The 18,689-nt window shown below is 41.7% G+C and overlaps 2 protein-coding genes across 4 annotated transcripts; one reads left to right on the forward strand and one right to left on the reverse strand.

The window, feature by feature from the left end:
* Positions 1-2,417: 2,417 nt before the first annotated feature.
* LOC118937790 (Ig lambda chain C region) lies at positions 2,418-9,064 on the forward strand. 3 transcript variants are annotated; one of them, XM_090197513.1, is made up of 4 exons: positions 2,418-2,543; positions 2,649-2,977; positions 7,387-7,420; positions 8,320-9,064. In XM_090197513.1, the coding sequence occupies exons 1-4, from the start codon at positions 2,504-2,506 to the stop codon at positions 8,649-8,651; spliced, it is 735 nt and encodes a 244-aa protein (XP_090053639.1). In that variant the 5' UTR covers positions 2,418-2,503; the 3' UTR covers positions 8,652-9,064. The 3 variants fall into 3 exon arrangements, with proteins under 3 accessions (XP_090053639.1, XP_090053641.1, XP_090053640.1); XM_090197515.1 differs by lacking the exons at positions 2,418-2,543; positions 2,649-2,977 and adding exons at positions 3,624-3,739; positions 3,836-4,156 and having other exon boundaries at positions 7,382-7,420; positions 8,320-9,061; XM_090197514.1 differs by lacking the exons at positions 2,418-2,543; positions 2,649-2,977; positions 7,387-7,420 and adding an exon at positions 4,817-4,929.
* A 4,292-nt stretch (positions 9,065-13,356) lies between these two features.
* tspan10 (tetraspanin 10) lies at positions 13,357-16,951 on the reverse strand. Its single transcript, XM_021586983.3, has 3 exons — positions 16,403-16,951; positions 15,419-16,035; positions 13,357-15,086 (listed from the first exon to the last, which is right to left on the reverse strand). The coding sequence occupies exons 1-3, from the start codon at positions 16,490-16,492 to the stop codon at positions 14,780-14,782; spliced, it is 1,014 nt and encodes a 337-aa protein (XP_021442658.2). The 5' UTR covers positions 16,493-16,951; the 3' UTR covers positions 13,357-14,779.
* Between the last annotated feature and the right edge of the window lie 1,738 nt (positions 16,952-18,689).

The following is an 18,689-nucleotide window of genomic DNA, read 5'->3' on the forward strand; positions in this document are numbered from 1 at the left end:
TGAGGGGGGGTTATATGTCTGTGGCACTAATATATGATTCAGTGGAGGTAAGAGTGCCTAGTTTAGAACAGTTTAAAGGGCTATAAGAGGGATTATATTTAGTTATTTATTTGACATTTTTCAGATTAGATCTCTTGAGATGCCCCATCTCAACCAAATGAATTATATTAAGCGCCATAGATATTTATTCAAACTATACAAGATACCTGACATCTCGTCTACATTCCTTCAGTGTAACCAAACCAGAAACCACCACAGGCAGACAGTCTACAGACCCAGTGTCCCCACACAGACCAACAGAACCATGAATAACCTGGGCACCATCAGCCACCTGTCCTCGCTCCCCAACCAAGGGGCCCCCCAAGTTCAAACAGAGTTACTGTTAGGTTTGTTGAAAGGATCGGACCAAGGTGCAGCGTGTGTAGAGTTCCACATTCTTTAATAGTGAAACTTACAACAAAAACAACAAAGAATATAACGAACGTGCAGTATTGCAGTGCACAAGGCAACTATACAAAAACAAGATCCCACACCAGAAAGTGGGAAAAAGGGCTGCCCAAGTATGATTCCCAATCAGAGACAACGATAGACAGCTGCCTCTGATTGGGAACCATACGCGGCCAAAAACAAAGAAATATACAACATAGAATGCCCACCCCAAATCACCACCCTGACTTAATTAACCAAATAGAGAAATAAAACGGCTCTCTAAGGTGTGACAGGTGTGACAGTACCCCCCCCCCCCCCCCCCCCCCCCCCCCGTCTATGGCGATGCCAAGATGGTGAAGCATTGCTGCGTGCCCCCGGACGTGTTCCTCCACCCCTATACCCCGGGGTACCTGCTCCTGCTGACTCCACATGCAGTCGGTGATTCTGTAAGGGTGAGTGCTGGTGGCAGGGAAGTCAGGCGCAGGAGATCGAACTTGGTATAAAACGGAGCAGTTTAATAAGTTCTCAAAACTCTGAAAAACAAAATATACAAAATAATACAAGTGGGTACAAAACCCGTCAGAACATATCTTGCACATAGCTTACAAACAAACAATCACAGGCAAGGACAATGAGGGGGAACAGAGGGTTAAACGCACAACAGGTAATAAATGGGATTGGAACCAGGTGTGATACAAGACCAGACAAAACCAATGGAAAATGAAAAGAGGATCAGCGATGGCTAGAAGGTCGGTGACTTCGACCGCCGAACGCCGCCCGAACAAGGAGAGGGACCAACTTTGGTGGAAGTCGTGACAGGTAGAGGATATGTGGTGATTATTATAAACATAATGGATTATATAATGGAGGAGGGTAGAGCATATGTGGTGATTAATATAAACATCATGGATTATATAATGGAGGAGGGTAGAGGATATGTGGTGATTAATATAAACATCATGGATTATATAATGGAGGAGGGTAGAGGATATGTGGTGATTAATAAAAACATCATGGATTATATAATGGATCTGATGAGGGTAGAGGATATGTGGTGATTAATATAAACATAATGGATTATATAATGGAGGAGGGTAGAGGATATGTGGTGATTAATATAAACATAATGGATTATATAATGGAGGAGGGTAGAGGATATGTGGTGATTAATATAAACATAATGGATTATATAATGGAGGAGGGTAGAGGATATGTGGTGATTAATATAAACATCATGGATTATATAATGGAGGAGGGTAGAGGATATGTGGTGATTAATAAAAACATCATGGATTATATAATGGATCTGATGAGGGTAGAGGATATGTGGTGATTAATATAAACATAATGGATTATATAATGGAGGAGGGTAGAGGATATGTGGTGATTAATATAAACATAATGGATTATATAATGGAGGAGGGTAGAGGATATGTGGTGATTAATATAAACATAATGGATTATATAATGGAGGAGGGTAGAGGATATGTGGTGATTAATAAAAACATCATGGATTATATAATGGAGGATATAAACATCATGGATTATATAATGGAGGAGGGTAGAGGATATGTGGTGATTAATATAAACATCATGGATTATATAATGGAGGATATAAACATCATGGATTATATAATGGAGGATATAAACATCATGGATTATATAATGGAGGAGGGTAGAGGATATCTGGTGATTAATATTAACATCATGGATTATATAATGGAGCTGTGATGAGGGTAGGGGTAGAGAATGGTGCAGAGTCAAAAGCAGAACAAATAGATTTGAATTAGTTTATCATACAGGCCCTTTACTTAAATAGTTGGGACACATTTACAGTGACTTGTAGGTCAGTGTGTTTACAGTAAAGATCAATAATTATAATAGTATTATTAGAATTGTGGAAGTCTGTTAACCGCCAGACATGTCAATCAACTATGAGAGTAGCTAGTGATTGTAGAGGCCCCTCCCTCTGGTCCCTTATAGGTGGGTCCTGCAGCCTCTCCTCTCCTCACACTCCAACCCTGCTCATCTCTCAGCTGGACAGTAAGGGCCGTTCACACCACACACTGACGACATGCTGGGGACACTCTGCACTCTCATCACTGCTCTAACATGTAAGGATTTGCTGTTCGTTCATTCTGATTCTAAAGAATTCAAAATAAGTTTTACATTCATGTATGATTTATTGTCTTAATAAATGGTGTGTTTCATTCCCACAGATGTCAGTTGCCAGAAAGCAGTGACACAGACACCTTCAGTACTGACTGTCAGTACAAAGGGGACTGCTACTTTTCACTGTGACATCACCAAAGATGAAGGCAACTATGTAATCTGGTATAAACAGGTTCCAGGAGGAGCTCCTCAGTATGTGTTAAGGTTTCACCATACTCACTCCTCTCCTAATGAATATGGTTCTGGTTTCTCCTCTGATCGTTTCACATCTAAAGCCACGTCTGATAAGGATTATCAGTTTATAATCAGTAATGTGGAAGAGACAGACTCAGCAGTGTATTACTGTCAGACTCAGAATGACTCTCCTTATGCGCAAGTATCACAGTGATATACACCATGACAAAAACCTCCTCACCAAACACACTCACTTCTGCTTTCAGATGTTCTGAATATAGACACTAACTGAATGTCAAGTCATCCTGAACCAGTGTGTCTGCAGTAGGAGAACATTCCATGCTTGTGTTTTACACAAAACCCTTCACACATTTAGTAGAATGTTGTCATTAACAATTACACCTAGTTGTCACAAAGCATGAATGATAAAGTGATATTCCAGAAGGTTCAGTCCTAACAGAAGACTCCATGTATCAGATAACCTCCATGATAGTCAGTCCCCTGGTTTACAGTAGAGACATATTACATCAACAGGCATTTAGTGATGTACTGTTAGTTCAGAACCCCACCATCAGGTCTAGATTATATTATTATAATGTTATTATCTATATTATGACATGCTGATTCTAACACAACTCACATGAAACTAAAACTGATATTTCAGTGTAACCAAAATGATCCCATATGGTTTTTGTAAGTCCAATCTAATATATTTATTTGCAAGTTTAATAGTTACAGTCATTTACATTAATCAGGAGTCCATCTTCTCAGAAGCTGATAGGCTGAGATGTAGAGGCCCCTCCCTCTGGTCCTCCCTGTCTGTCTCCTTATAGGTGGGTCAGGCAGCCTCTCCTCTCCTCACACTCCAACCCTGCTCATCTCTCAGCTGGACAGTAAGGGCCGTTGACACCACACACTGACAACATGCTGGGGACACTCTGCACTCTCTTCACTGCTCTAACATGTAAGGAGTCTGACTTCCTGGAGGTTTTACTTCCTGGTTTATTAATAATGAGTCTGTATGTTTCTCTTTACTACATGTCATCTTCTTATTTCCCAGGTGTCAGTGGTGTGACTGTGGTGACACAGAAGCCTCCTGTTGTGACAGTGAGGAAAGGAGACACGGCCACTATGGACTGTAACCTGGGGACTGTTCAGGATAGTGGTGCTCGTTGGTATAAACAGGTTCCAGGAGGAGTTCCTCAGTATGTGATAAGGTTCTACCACGGTAATAGTGCTCCTACCTATGGCTCTGGTTTCTCCTCTCCTAAATTCACATCTAATCATCAGTCTAAATCAGATTATCGTTTGATTATTAACACTGTGGAGGAGACAGACTCAGCAGTGTATTACTGTAATACATATGATGACTCTGATAAAGAGTACGTATCACAGTGATATACACCATGACAAAAACCTCCTCACCAAACACACTCACTTCTGCTTTCAGATGTTCTGAATATAGACACTAACTGAATGTCAAGTCATCCTGAACCAGTGTGTCTGCAGGAGGAGAACATTCCATGCTTGTGTTTTACACAAAACCCTTCACACATTTAGTAGAATGTTGTCATTAACAATTACACCTAGTTGACACAAAGCATGAATGATAAAGTGATATTCCAGAAGGTTCAGTCCTAACAGAAGACTCCATGTATCAGATAACCTCCATGATAGTCAGTCCCCTGGTTTACAGTAGAGACATATTACATCAACAGGCATTTAGTGATGTGCTGTTAGTTCAGAACCCCACTATCAGGTCCAGATTATATTATTATAATGTTATTATCTATATTATGACATGCTGATTCTAACACAACTCACATGAAACTAAATACTGCTGTTTTAAGTGTAACCAAAATGATCCCATTTGGTTTTTGTTGGTCCAATTTAAAACATTGATATTTTTGATATTTTAATAGTTAAAGTAATTTAAATTATTCAGAAAACCGTGTTCTCGGAAGCTGATAGGCTGAGATATAGAGGCCCCTCCCTCTGGTCCTCCCTGTCTGTCTCCTTATAGGAGGGTCCTGCAGCCTCTCCTCTCCTCACACTCCAACCCTGCTCCTCTCTCAGCTGGACAGTAAGGGCCGTTCACACCACACACTGACAACATGCTGGGGACACTCTGCACTCTCATCACTGCTCTAACATGTAAGGAGTCTGACTTCCTGGATGTTTTACTTCCTGGTTTATTAATAATGAGTCTGTATGTTTCTCTTTACTACATGTCATCTTCTTATTTCCCAGGTGTCAGTGGTGTGACTGTGGTGACACAGAAGCCTCCTGTTGTGACAGTGAGGAAAGGAGACACAGCCACTATGGACTGTAACCTGGGAACTGTTGATAATAGTGCTCATTGGTATAAACAGGTTCCAGGTGGAGTTCCTCAGTATGTTTTACAGTGGTACTACTACAATTGGACCTCTGTAAAATATGGTTCTGGTTTCTCCTCTCCCTAAATTCACATCTGATCATCAGTCTATATCAGATTATAGTTTGATTATTAATCATGTGGAGGAGGAAGACTCAGCAGTGTATTACTGTAAAACAAAAGACTACCCTGTTGGCGAGTGGGCATCACAGTGACATACACTATGACAAAAATCTCCTCCCCAAATACACTCACTTCTGCTTCGTGGTAGAGGGGTGAACTCTAAGAAACAGCAGTTGGTCAGTGATTATTATAACAATATATACATGACACAATGGGAGATCTGGAAATGGAGGAACCATGTCAACAAGATTATAAAACGATTGTGAAAAGAGATTTAGCCATTCTTGACGTAATCATCATCATCATATCATCATCATCATCATCATATACTCATCATCAAGTCTGCATCATATGCATCATACTCATCATCAAGTCTGCATCATATGCATCATATATCAAGACTGCATCATATGGACAGTGCTTTAACTGATGGATTCATAAGGACCAGACACAAACAGCAGAATATGATGCTATTCTATATACTGTTACTTCACAGAGAGAAACTCTAGAAAAGCCTGAGATGTTTGTAGAGAGAGTGAAGCTCTGTCTGAATGGAATGGTTCAGTTACTGTCCTCTCAGTAGAGAGAGTGATGCTCTGTCTGAATGGGATGTTTCAGTTCCTGTCCTCTCAGTAGAGAGAGTGAAGCTCTGTCTGAATGGGATGTTTCAGTTCCTGTCCTCTCAGTAGAGAGAGTGATGCTCTGTCTGAATGGGATGTTTCAGTTCCTGTCCTCTCAGTAGAGAGAGTGATGCTCTGTCTGAATGGGATGTTTCAGTTCCTGTCCTCTCAGTAGAGAGAGTGAAGCTCTGTCTGAATGGGATGTTTCAGTTCCTGTCCTCTCAGTCGAGAGAGTGAAGCTCTGTCTGAATGGGATGGTTCAGTTCCAGTCCTCTCAGTAGAGAGAGTGATGCTCTGTCTGAATGGGATGTTTCAGTTCCTGTCCTCTCAGTAGAGAGAGTGAAGCTCTGTCTGAATGGGATGTTTCAGTTCCTGTCCTCTCAGTAGAGAGAGTGAAGCTCTGTCTGAATGGGATGTTTCAGTTCCTGTCCTCTCAGTAGAGAGAGTGATGCTCTGTCTGAATGGGATGTTTCAGTTCCTGTCCTCTCAGTAGAGAGAGTGATGCTCTGTCTGAATGGGATGTTTCAGTTCCTGTCCTCTCAGTAGAGAGAGTGAAGCTCTGTCTGAATGGGATGTTTCAGTTCCTGTCCTCTCAGTCGAGAGAGTGAAGCTCTGTCTGAATGGGATGGTTCAGTTCCAGTCCTCTCAGTAGAGAGAGTGATGCTCTGTCTGAATGGGATGTTTCAGTTCCTGTCCTCTCAGTAGAGAGAGTGAAGCTCTGTCTGAATGGGATGTTTCAGTTCCTGTCCTCTCAGTAGAGAGAGTGAAGCTCTGTCTGAATGGGATGGTTCAGTTCCTGTCCTCTCAGTAGTGAGAGTGAAGCTCTGTCTGAATGGGATGGTTCAGTTCCTGTCCTCTCAGTAGTGAGAGTGATGCTCAGTCTGAATGGGATGTTTCAGTTCCTGTCCTCTCAGTAGTGAGAGTGAAGCTCTGTCTGAATGGGATGTTTCAGTTCCTGTCCTCTCAGTAGAGAGTGAAGCTCTGTCTGAATGGGATGTTTCAGTTCCTGTCCTCTCAGTAGTGAGAGTGAAGCTCTATCTTAATGGGATGTTTCAGTTCCTGTCCTCTCAGTAGTGAGAGTGAAGCTCTGTCTGAATGGGATGTTTCAGTTCCTGTCCTCTCAGTAGAGAGAGTGAAGCTCTGTCTGAATGGGATGTTTCAGTTTCTGTCCTCTCAGTAGAGAGAGTGAAGCTCTGTCTGAATGGGATGTTTCAGTTTCTGTCCTCTCAGTAGAGAGAGTGAAGCTCTGTCTGAATGGGATGTTTCAGTTCCTGTCCTCTCAGTAGAGAGAGTGAAGCTCTGTCTGAATGGGATGTTTCAGTTTCTGTCCTCTCAGTAGAGAGAGTGAAGCTCTGTCTGGGTGGGATGTTTCAGTTCCTGTCCTCTCAGTAGAGAGAGTGAAGCTCTGTCTGGGTGGGATGTTTCAGTTCCTGTCCTCTCAGTAGAGAGTGAGGAGGTTATTGTACGGCTGTGTAAACAAACTGAATCACTGTGGTATTCGGACAAGGAACCAAGCTCATTGTTACTGGTGAGTACCCTTCTAATGTTTTAATCTACAGAATAGGGTTTGTTTCTAATATACTGCTGGTCAGATATATATATATATATATATTTTTTTTTTAATATTTATTTAATAAAATGTCATTTATATTCACTGATTTAATATTTTGCACCTGCTTTAATCCTGTCTCGTATGTTGTTTGTAAATGACTTATGAAACAGTTTGATGACTGTGTGAATGTCTCTGGTTGGTCTGCTCTGTTCATGTTTTATCATTCTCATCTTGTGTTTCTGTTGTCTGTATAACTCAATGTAAAAGAGATCTTTCATCTCAGTGTTTAATCATGAATATCTTGTGTTTCTGTTGTCTGTATAACTCAATGTAAAGGAGATATTTCATCTCCAGAAATTTTATCCAGCTCAATTTCTGAGACAAATATTTATATATTCTTTTTAAATCCCATTTGATTGTGAATTATTTGTATTTTACATTTAAAATGTCCACATTTCGTTCATCTTTTAGCCTTTTAGTCTTCCAGAACGGTGATGTAATGTATTAATAAATTGCTCTGTCTCTCATTTTAAAACCTTCACACCGTATGATTCCTTCTGTCAGTATCATTGTAAACATCGTGAAGAGCAGTTCTCTATTTAATTGCTGCATCCGTTTCCTCTTAATGCAGGTTTTTTGGTAATGATACCAACATGTACTGAAATATAAACTGGTATCCATTGTGTTTTGGTAATGATACCATCATGTACTGAAATATAAACTGGTATCCATTGTGTTTTGGTAATGATACCATCATGTACTGAAATATAAACTGGTATCCATTGTGTTTTGGTAATGATACCAACATGTACTGAAATATAAACTGGTATCCATTGTGTTTTGTTCTCATCCCATCCGTTGACTACTTTCTACAGATGGAGATCTGGCTACACCTGCTGTGACTCTGTTCCCTCCATCCACTGAAGACCTCAAGTCCAGCAGAGCAACACTGGTGTGTCTGACTAGTGAACTGTCTCAGAGATCCAAGGGGTTGGCAGATGTCAGCTGGATGTCTAGCGGTGAATCAGTGACAGAAGATGTTTCTACCAGCCCTGCTGAGCAGCAACCAGACAACACCTTCAGGATCAGCAGCTATCTGACCATTCAGACTGCAGACTGGGACAAGGACGTGGTGTTCACATGTAAAGTGTCGTTGGGGTCAACATTCTCTGAGAAAGAGATCAGAAAGACTAGTTGCAGTCTGTAAATCAATAGTTTCAGACAATCAATACAACTGGTAGTTTGTTAATGCTTCAGAATGAGTGCAGCTGTTATTTCATTAGAACTGTTAAGTGATGTGTTGATCTTTGCTGTTAAATATAGAAGTTAAAATCCTAACAACATGGATGGTATTGGGCTGAAGTCTGAATGCAGCAGTGAATAGTATGACAATAACCAATGTAATGTCAAATAGTTGTTGAGGGTTGTTTCTCATCACAAGTTACTATTGATGCATTCACTGTACCAGCATCATGTTCTCTAGAACATAACATCTGAAACACTGTCATGATGACTAGATCTCTCTACTATTGTGAAATGAGTTGAATTACTAATGATTAATAGAGGAATAGTTAGAGCTTTGCTGTATTGTGGATATTCAATAAAGAACATTCTAAAGAACAAGTGTTTGTTTTTGAGCATGTTGATGAACATCAGTGTTAGCAGCACTAAATGATTTAATCTGGATAATGACTGTTTAAATTGAACCAAGACAGAGGAGCACCGAATCCTTACCAGGTTAATTATCATAACAAGGATTCTAACCAACCAGAGATGACCTAACAGTTGACTGTCGCCTTACATTGAAGAGCCTGTTATTATGATGGAAATGTAGGCAGAACTGTTCACAGCACTGAATGAGGTGGAATCTGGAAACTGTTGAACCAAGATGGAGGAGGATGGAGGGATGTGGAACCAGGGACCCTTGGAGACACTGAGGAGGGAGAGAAAGTTACAGAATTTAGGCTGAGAGAAAGAGAAGCATCCAGGTATTGTCACAGTTCCCTCCAGAACTGTTGATTAACCACACCTGGTGCCCATTTCCCAATGATTAGTAATTGTATGTTTGCCCTTTGGTTCACCATTGGCTGTCAATTATTGTTACAATGTCTGTTGGTTCGTGTGAGGAGCTGTGCTGTGTAGTTTTGGCTTCTGTGCATGTATTGTGCAGATTACGGGTGTCATCCCGTGTGGTATCATTGAGCGCCTGTGTATTTATTCAAAGTGCTCCTCGCTCTTTTGTTAGGGTTTCCAACCCTGGGTTTTGTATAGGTGTTTGTTAGGGTTTCAACCCTGGGTTTTGTATAGGTGTTTGTTAGGGTTTCAACCCTGGGTTTTGTATAGGTGTTTGTTAGGGTTTCAACCCTGGGTGTTTGTTAGGGTTTCTACCCTGGGTTTTGTATAGGTGTTTGTTAGGGTTTCAACCCTGGGTTTTGTATAGGTGTTTGTTAGGGTTTCTACCCTGGGTTTTGTATAGGTGTTTGTTAGGGTTTCAACCCTGGGTGTTTGTTAGGGTTTCTACCCTGGGTTTTGTATAGGTGTTTGTTTGGTCTTCGTCCCCGTGTCTGTACATGGCACGCTATAATTTGGGTAGGAATTTTAAAAACTATTACACATTCCTGCACCTGTCTCCCAATCCCTTTATACCAACGTGACAGGTATATCAGACTAGAACCCCGGCCTCCAGGTCAATGTTTAGAGAGTTTGAAGCTGTCATTATTACATGGTATAAACTGTTCTCTAGTATTAACATTGGATGTTGGACTCAGTATCATTTCAGCATTAATTACAACTGTATAGGTCTGACCTTCTCTTCGTCTCCCACTGACATCAACCCATGACTAAGTAAACACTCAATGAGGTCCTTATTCTACTTCCCCAGAGTGAGATGAAGATCGAACCATGACTGGAAGTCTATGGGAAACGCTAGTTAACATTGACCGACTAAACTAACTCTAACTTCCTTCAAACTGGACACAAACAAATGGTATGATCAAGTCCATCTGACTCTGGGGAAGTATATAAAGGGCCTCATTGCCAAAATTCTGAAGTATCCTCTTAAGTGGAAGTTAGGATTGGTCCAACATATAGAGAGTCATGTCATGTTGTGTTTCACATTCTGTGTTTCACATTCTGCATCAGTGATCAGAATAGAAGCTCCAGGTCAGTCAAAGTCCACCAGAGGAGGACGTAGGACCACCAATAATGACTGAGGAAAGATCTACATGTACTTTACAACAGGAACAGCTGTCTATAGACCACTGGGTTCAGTCCCACCCAAAGACCACCGGTTGGTTTCATGTCTACTATCTCTAGTTATCAGAGTCATTCACCAGGGACGTGTTCTCGCTCTGACACTGAGTTACAGGCAGTGATGCGTTGTTCCCTTTCTCCCCCAGGACACACCTGCTTCCCCTCCTCTCCTTATTCATAGCTTCATGAAAATTAAGAGGTTATTTTATCTCCTCTCAGAACTGTGTGTGTGTGTGTGAGGGGGGGTTATATGTCTGTGGCACTAATATATGATTCAGTGGAGGTAAGAGTGCCTAGTTTAGAACAGTTTAAAGGGCTATAAGAGGGATTATATTTAGTTATTTATTTGACATTTTTCAGATTAGATCTCTTGAGATGCCCCATCTCAACCAAATGAATTATATTAAGCGCCATAGATATTTATTCAAACTATACAAGATACCTGACATCTCGTCTACATTCCTTCAGTGTAACCAAACCAGAAACCACCACAGGCAGACAGTCTACAGACCCAGTGTCCCCACACAGACCAACAGAACCATGAATAACCTGGGCACCATCAGCCACCTGTCCTCGCTCCCCAACCAAGGGGCCCCCCAAGTTCAAACAGAGTTACTGTTAGGTTTGTTGAAAGGATCGGACCAAGGTGCAGCGTGTGTAGAGTTCCACATTCTTTAATAGTGAAACTTACAACAAAAACAACAAAGAATATAACGAACGTGCAGTATTGCAGTGCACAAGGCAACTATACAAAAACAAGATCCCACACCAGAAAGTGGGAAAAAGGGCTGCCCAAGTATGATTCCCAATCAGAGACAACGATAGACAGCTGCCTCTGATTGGGAACCATACGCGGCCAAAAACAAAGAAATATACAACATAGAATGCCCACCCCAAATCACACCCTGACCTCACCAAATAGAGAAACAAAACGTCTCTCTAAGGTCAGGGCGTGACAGTTACACTCTACAGTTTAAAAGCAAGCCCATAAAGAGGGGGGGTCATTGGATGAGTCACTATTCATTTGATTTAGTTCTAAAATAAAGATTTCTAAACATTTCCAAATGTATTTCTAATTTGATCTCTGATTTATTTATATATTTTACATATATATATATATATATATTTTATATTGTATTGTTTAAGGTCAGTGAGAGTGGTAAGGTAGAGAGGGTGACAGAGAGTATGGGGTGAGGCAGGATTAGTAACCCCATCTCCAGTGAGTCTGTGTGTGATCTGGAGTCAGCGGTGTTACCACTAGACCTGACTACAGCACTATTCCAGTCAGCAGTGTTACCACTAGACATGACTCCAGCACTACTCTAGTCAGCAGTGTTACCAATAGACCTGACTACAGCACTATTCTAGTCAGCAGTGTTACCACTAGACATGACTCCAGCACTACTCTAGTCAGCAGTGTTACCAATAGACCTGACTACAGCACTATTCTAGTCAGCAGTGTTACCACTAGACATGACTCCAGCACTACTCTAGTCAGCAGTGTTACCAATAGACCTGACTACAGCACTATTCTAGTCAGCAGTGTTACCACTAGACCTGACTCCAGCACTATTCTAGTCAGCAGTGTTACCACTAGACCTGACTCCAGCACTATTCTAGTCAGCAGTGTTACCACTAGACCTGACTCCAGCACTATTCTTGTCAGCAGTGTTACCACTAGACCTGACTACAGCACTATTCTAGTCAGCAGTGTTACCACTAGACCTGACTCCAGCACTATTCTAGTCAGCAGTGTTACCACTAGACATGACTCCAGCACTATTCCAGTCAGCAGTGTTACCACTAGACCTGACTCCAGCACTACTCTAGTCAGCAGTGTTACCACTAGACCTGACTCCAGCACTACTCTAGTCAGCAGTGTTACCACTAGACATGACTCCAGCACTATTCTAGTCAGCAGTGTTACCACTAGACCTGACTCCAGCACTATTCTAGTCAGCAGTGTTACCACTAGACCTGACTCCAGCACTATTCTTGTCAGCAGTGTTACCATTAGACCTGACTCCAGCACTACTCCAGTCAGCAGTGTTACCACTAGACCTGACTCCAGCACTATTCTAGTCAGCAGTGTTACCACTAGACCTGACTCCAGCACTATTCTAGTCAGCAGTGTTACCACTAGACCTGACTCCAGCACTACTCTAGTCAGCAGTGTTACCACTAGACCTGACTCCAGCACTACTCTAGTCAGCAGTGTTACCACTAGACCTGACTCCAGCACTATTCTAGTCAGCAGTGTTACCACTAGACCTGACTCCAGCACCATTCCAGTCAGCAGTGTTACCACTAGACCTGACTCCAGCACTACTCTAGTCAGCAGTGTTACCACTAGACCTGACTCCAGCACTATTCTAGTCAGCAGTGTTACCACTAGACCTGACTCCAGCACTATTCTAGTCAGCAGTGTTACCACTAGACCTGACTCCAGCACTTTTCATTTGATTTCTACACAAGGTAATTCAGTGGTACTCAATGCTTTTGTGGATAGAGAACAGAGGAGGCTGCTGGGTGAAGATATAGGAGTACAGGCCTATTCTAATGGCTGAAATGTAGTTGATTACAATGAGCTGATCCTCTGATATCTCTGTCCACTAGTCACCACTGGTGGAGATATAATGATTAGAGTAATGATTCGAATATACAGTGTGAAACAATTCATCTCCAGCCATACAACCTCAACAGTGACAACATTTAGATAGTTTACAGTTGATGATCTGGCCGTTCTAATAATGTTCTATAACAACAAAGTGATGTTGATTGTTTTCCTCGGATTTGGAGATGATATTCCAGGGATGGATGGTCTTGGTACTGATAAGATCTCTCTGTTGGCCGACACATTCTAGACTATTACGGCTTCCTGTCTTTAACAACAATACAACAAGGGACCAACTTGTTAAATAGATTCAACTTGTTTCCAACGTAGTCCCCGATGGAATTTCATGTTGAATTCCTAACTGAATCCTAACTGAATCCTAACTGAATTCCTAACTGAATCCTAACTGAATCCTAACTGAATCCTAACTAAATCCTAACTGAATCCTAACTGAACACTGCTCTATTGCACTATTACAACACACGCGCTAGCCAATACATTGTAGTGTTCCACTAACACACTAGCCAATACATTGTAGGGTTTCACTAACACGATAGCCAATACATTTACAGTATAATAATCATAATACATTTCCATGGTTACAGTTTTTGTCCATAGTGATAATAAGAGTCCAGCTAGCATCATGGATGTTATCATGTAGCTTTACTCCACCAGATGTGATTATCTTTTAGCTTTAATCCACTAGATGTTATTATCTTGTAGCTTTACTGCACTGGATGTTATTATCTTGTAGCTTTACTCCACTAGATGTTATTATCTTGTAGCTTTAATCCACTAGATGTTATTATCTTGTAGCTTTACTCCACTAGATGTTATTATCTTGTAGCTTTACTCCACTGGATGTTATTATCTTGTAGCTTTACTCCACTAGATGTTATTATCTTGTAGCTTTACTCCACTAGATGTTATTATCTTGTAGCTTTACTCCACTAGATGTTATTATCTTGTAGCTTTACTCCACTAGATGTTATTATCTTGTAGCTTTACTCCACTAGATGTTATTAACTTGTAGCTTTAATCCACTAGATGTTATTATCTTGTAGCTTTACTCCACTAGATGTTATTATGTTGTAGCTTTACTCCACTAGATGTTATCATGTTGTAGCTTTACTCCACTAGATGTTATCATGTAGCTTTACTCCACTAGATGTTATCATGTAGCTTTACTCCACTAGATGTTATTAACTTGTAGCTTTACCCCACTAGATGTTATCATGTAGCTTTACTCCACTAGATGTTATCATGTAGCTTTACTCCACTAGATGTTATTAACTTGTAGCTTTACTCCACTAGATGTTATTATGTTGTAGCTTTACTCCACTAGATGTTATCATGTTGTAGCTTTACTCCACTAGATGTTATCATGTAGCTTTACTCCACTAGATGTTATCATGTAGCTTTACTCCACTAGATGTTATTAACTTGTAGTTTTACTCCACTAGGTCTTATTAACTTGTAGCTTTACTGCACTGGATGTTATCCATCAGTCGTGTGGTGATGAACAGAGTGATGATCTGAACCCCCAGTAGGACGATACCCACGGCTCCTATCAGGCCTGTGTGCTGCTCTATCCAGCGGGACATGCCCCCCAGACAGCCCCCCAGGAAGATGACGCTCTGAGCAGAGAACTCATCCAGCTGCTGGGATCCTACTCCACACTGGGAGTTCCACACCGTGCCGTTCTCCAGAGGGTCCACACAGCAGGTAGCAGGGACCCCACAGGACAGCACCCCCGGGGCAGAGCAGTTATAGTACCTGGGATGAAGAGGACATAGGAGGGGAGAAGCAATTCAATTGGCTGCTTGGATAATGTTATGTGACATAAAAGCAATAACCCCAGTTATGTAACATATCATCTTTGACAGATTTATATTTTATACATTTTATTTTATCTTTGTTCATACATGTTATTCTCTGAGATTAACTCTATTTTACAAGAGAGACCTGCTCATAACTAACAAAACTATCAAAATGATAGTAACAACCCACATGGACAGACATCAGTTCACAAGGCTGTGTGTCAGTCAATGGACCATGTCATCGCAAGTCATCATGTCATTGGTCTGGTCAGTCTTCATCTCACTCACATGTTGACCTCCCAGTCTCTGTAGGTGTCGGCCCCGCAGCACTGCAGTCCTATCTGGATCTCATCTGTGATGAACCTCAGGTCCAGGTCATCCTGGTAACGTACCATGGCAGCCAGCATACCTGACCTCAGGTATCCCTCTATCTGTCCCTGCAGGCTGTAGGCCACAATGGCCGCTAGGACCTGGGCTGCTACCAGGACCAGCACGGTGGCTGAGAAGACCTGGAGCAGGCAGCAGTTCTCTCTCAGAGCCCCCACACAGCCAGACAGGCAGAGGATAGACAGCACCAAGCCCAGCACCACAAACACCAGCATGGGGTCGGTGCTGATCTGTCCTATTTTCTCCTGAGCGAAGGATTCCTTGTTGATGAGGCCCCACAGTCCCAGGGCCAGGACCACCAGGCCTAGCACCGTGAAGAGGAGGTTGCTGAAGAACAGGAGGTACTTGAGAAGGCAGTCTCTCAGGGAGAAGGGCCTGCTACGGGCTCTGGGTTTTACCTCCCTGGTTCTACCCTGGTTCCCTGGTCCATCATTTGGTCCTGGTTCTGGAGCCTGTTCTTCTGTGCTGCTCTCGTCAGTCCCCTGAAGGACTCCTGACAACTCTCTATCTGTGTCTGTCTTCAAAGAGGAAAGAGGACAGACAATAAACAATGAGATTTCACTGAGGCAAAAACAACTCATCAAGTTCAGTCTGTAGTGGTCGTTGTCTTTAGGTTTAGCCTACTTGCAATCATAGAATTGGACTCTATAGAATGGGTCTCCCCATCCAAGTCAATAATTGCATAATGGGTGGACTGGTAGCCATTGGAGTTTACACATTACTTTACCAGTCAAATTGACAGGGTTAAAGGTTGCAAGTCCTTTTATTCAATTAAATGTCTATGCTTGCAACGTTGAGGGGACTGTAAACTCTATTCAATAGAATGTACAGTGAGTACATAACTAACAGCATACAGGTTGTCAGACAGACATACAGTTACTGTACCTTTGGTATGAGTGGGCTGGTCTCAGTCTGTGAGGTCTCTCTCCTCAACCAGGGAAAACTAAACCATCTCATGGACTGCAACCTCCTCATCTTTCTAGCTGCCAGGAAACGGTTCTCCCTCTGTCCTCTCAGAAACTATTCTTCTCCTGTCCTCTCAGAAACTATTCCTCCCTTGTTCTTTCAGAAAATATTATTCTCCTGTCCTCTCAGAAACTATTGTTCTCCTGTCCTCTCAGAAACTATTCCTCCCTTGTTCTTTCAGAAAATATTATTCTTCTGTCCTCTCAGAAACTATTGTTCTCCTGTCCTCTCAGAAACGATTCCTCCCTTGTTCTTTCAGAAACTATTCTTCCACTGTCCTCTCAACGAATCAATGTGTGATGGACGATTCTCCCCTTGTCCTCAGCTAATCAGTGTGTGAGAGGCGGTTCTCCTAGTCTTCCGGTCAGTTTACGAGTCTAGAGGAGAGGAGAGGAGACTGTCTGAGGAGAAAGGGAGAGAGTTGAGGTGGTGGAAGCCAGATCAACACAGCTCTATGCAGTGTGGTGTGGTGGGTGGGTAGTTAGCTCAGAGCTCCAGCAGACAGAAGAGTGTATTCATTCATCTACACTGTAACAAAATAACTTGTAACAGAACGAGAGTTTCTTATTGGTCAAATTCATGTAGAACACTCCCTGTTTTGGACCGTTGCTTTTGTTTGGTTCCTAATGAATATAGTCCAGGGCTCCCAGGGATTCTAGCAGCATCATGTGAGAGTCACAGTGCAGGCGATTAAGAAGTAATCAGATCACGCCTCAATGACTGTTACACTCCAGGGTGAAGTTTCCCTTGGGTACAGATCTAAGATCAGCTTACCCTCCCCAATCCTAACCTTAACCATTAGTGGGGGAAATGCCAAACTGACTCAAGATCAGTGTCTACTCAGGCCAACTTCTCCTGAGTGTTACAGGAAGAAGAGATGCTCAGGGAACAGATCCCACTTTGATCCACAACAGCCATGTGATGAGACTGTGGAATTACATCCTAATACAGGATTGTGAGAATGTTGTGAGCATGTTGTGTGTTTTAGACAATGAGTGTCTCTATGGTAGATATAATTAATTCAAAAAGAATGAAGTGAAAACAATAGCAAACTTTAGACACAACCAGGAGGGAACTCATGGAAACCAATATCCCAAAGCCCCATTTAGACACTAAATATTATTTTTAGTATATATTTTTTTAGTTGAGTTCCCATGGTTATTTATATTACAGTGCTGAGTTTCCAGAATAACTTTTTTAATTCCACCCCTGGACACGACAAAAAAGCAATTCCAGCTCGTTAAGGATCTGTAGGGTAAGGAGGAGGAAAGGTTTTATTTTATCACAGTATGGTCAGTGATGTGGTCTATTTCTCTCTCTACACAGTAAAATACCTCTAAATACCTTGTCTCTGGAAAAATCCACTTTGGCAGTAAAAGTGAATCTCTTATGGTTTGATATGCCAGCCCATAACTAAAAATAATCCTGTTGAAATTATGTTATTTAAAAAAATCTTTACCTTTATTTAAACTAGGCAAGCCAGTTAAGAACAAATTCTTATTTGTGATTACGGCCTACCGGGGAACAGTGCCTTGTTCAGGGGCAGAAGGACAGATTTTTACCTTGTCAGCTCGGGGATTCGATCCAGCAACCCTTCGGTTACTGGCTCTAAACGCTAGGCTACCTGCCACCCCAAAATCATGAAACTATCAGAGGCTGTCAGATTGGTCTCAGTCCCAAAAGATAACTTGTCTGAATAATAGAGATCTAGAGAGTATAAGAGTGTATGAAAGTAATTATTTTGATGCTCTTTGTGAAGTCTATGAACTTCCACCAGGCCTGTATGAGGACTGATAGTGATCAGTTTCAGTAGTACAATTGAAGTAACACTTTCTTCATATCACCTGCAGGGGGCAGCAGTGCTAACCTAACAGCTTGTAGTGAATGGAGATGGCCTCCACAGGAGTTGCTCAGAGGTATTCTGTTGTTCTGCTTCAATAATCAGTCAGTCAACAACACAGTATTTACAAATCTACTTTATCTCTGTTGTGAACACTGTCAATCAGTGGTTACACATTGTTAACACTGTCAATCAGTAATTACACATTGTGAACACTGTCAATTAGTGGTTACACATTGTTAACACTGTCAATCAGTGGTTACACATTGTTAACACTGTCAATCAGTAATAACACATTGTTAACACTGTCAATCAGTGGTTACACATTGTTAACACTGTCAATCAGTAATAACACATTGTTAACAC

This window comes from Oncorhynchus mykiss, chromosome 13 (genome assembly GCF_057628025.1).
Source record: "Oncorhynchus mykiss isolate SJ-2025 chromosome 13, ASM5762802v1, whole genome shotgun sequence".
NCBI lineage: Eukaryota > Metazoa > Chordata > Actinopteri > Salmoniformes > Salmonidae > Oncorhynchus > Oncorhynchus mykiss.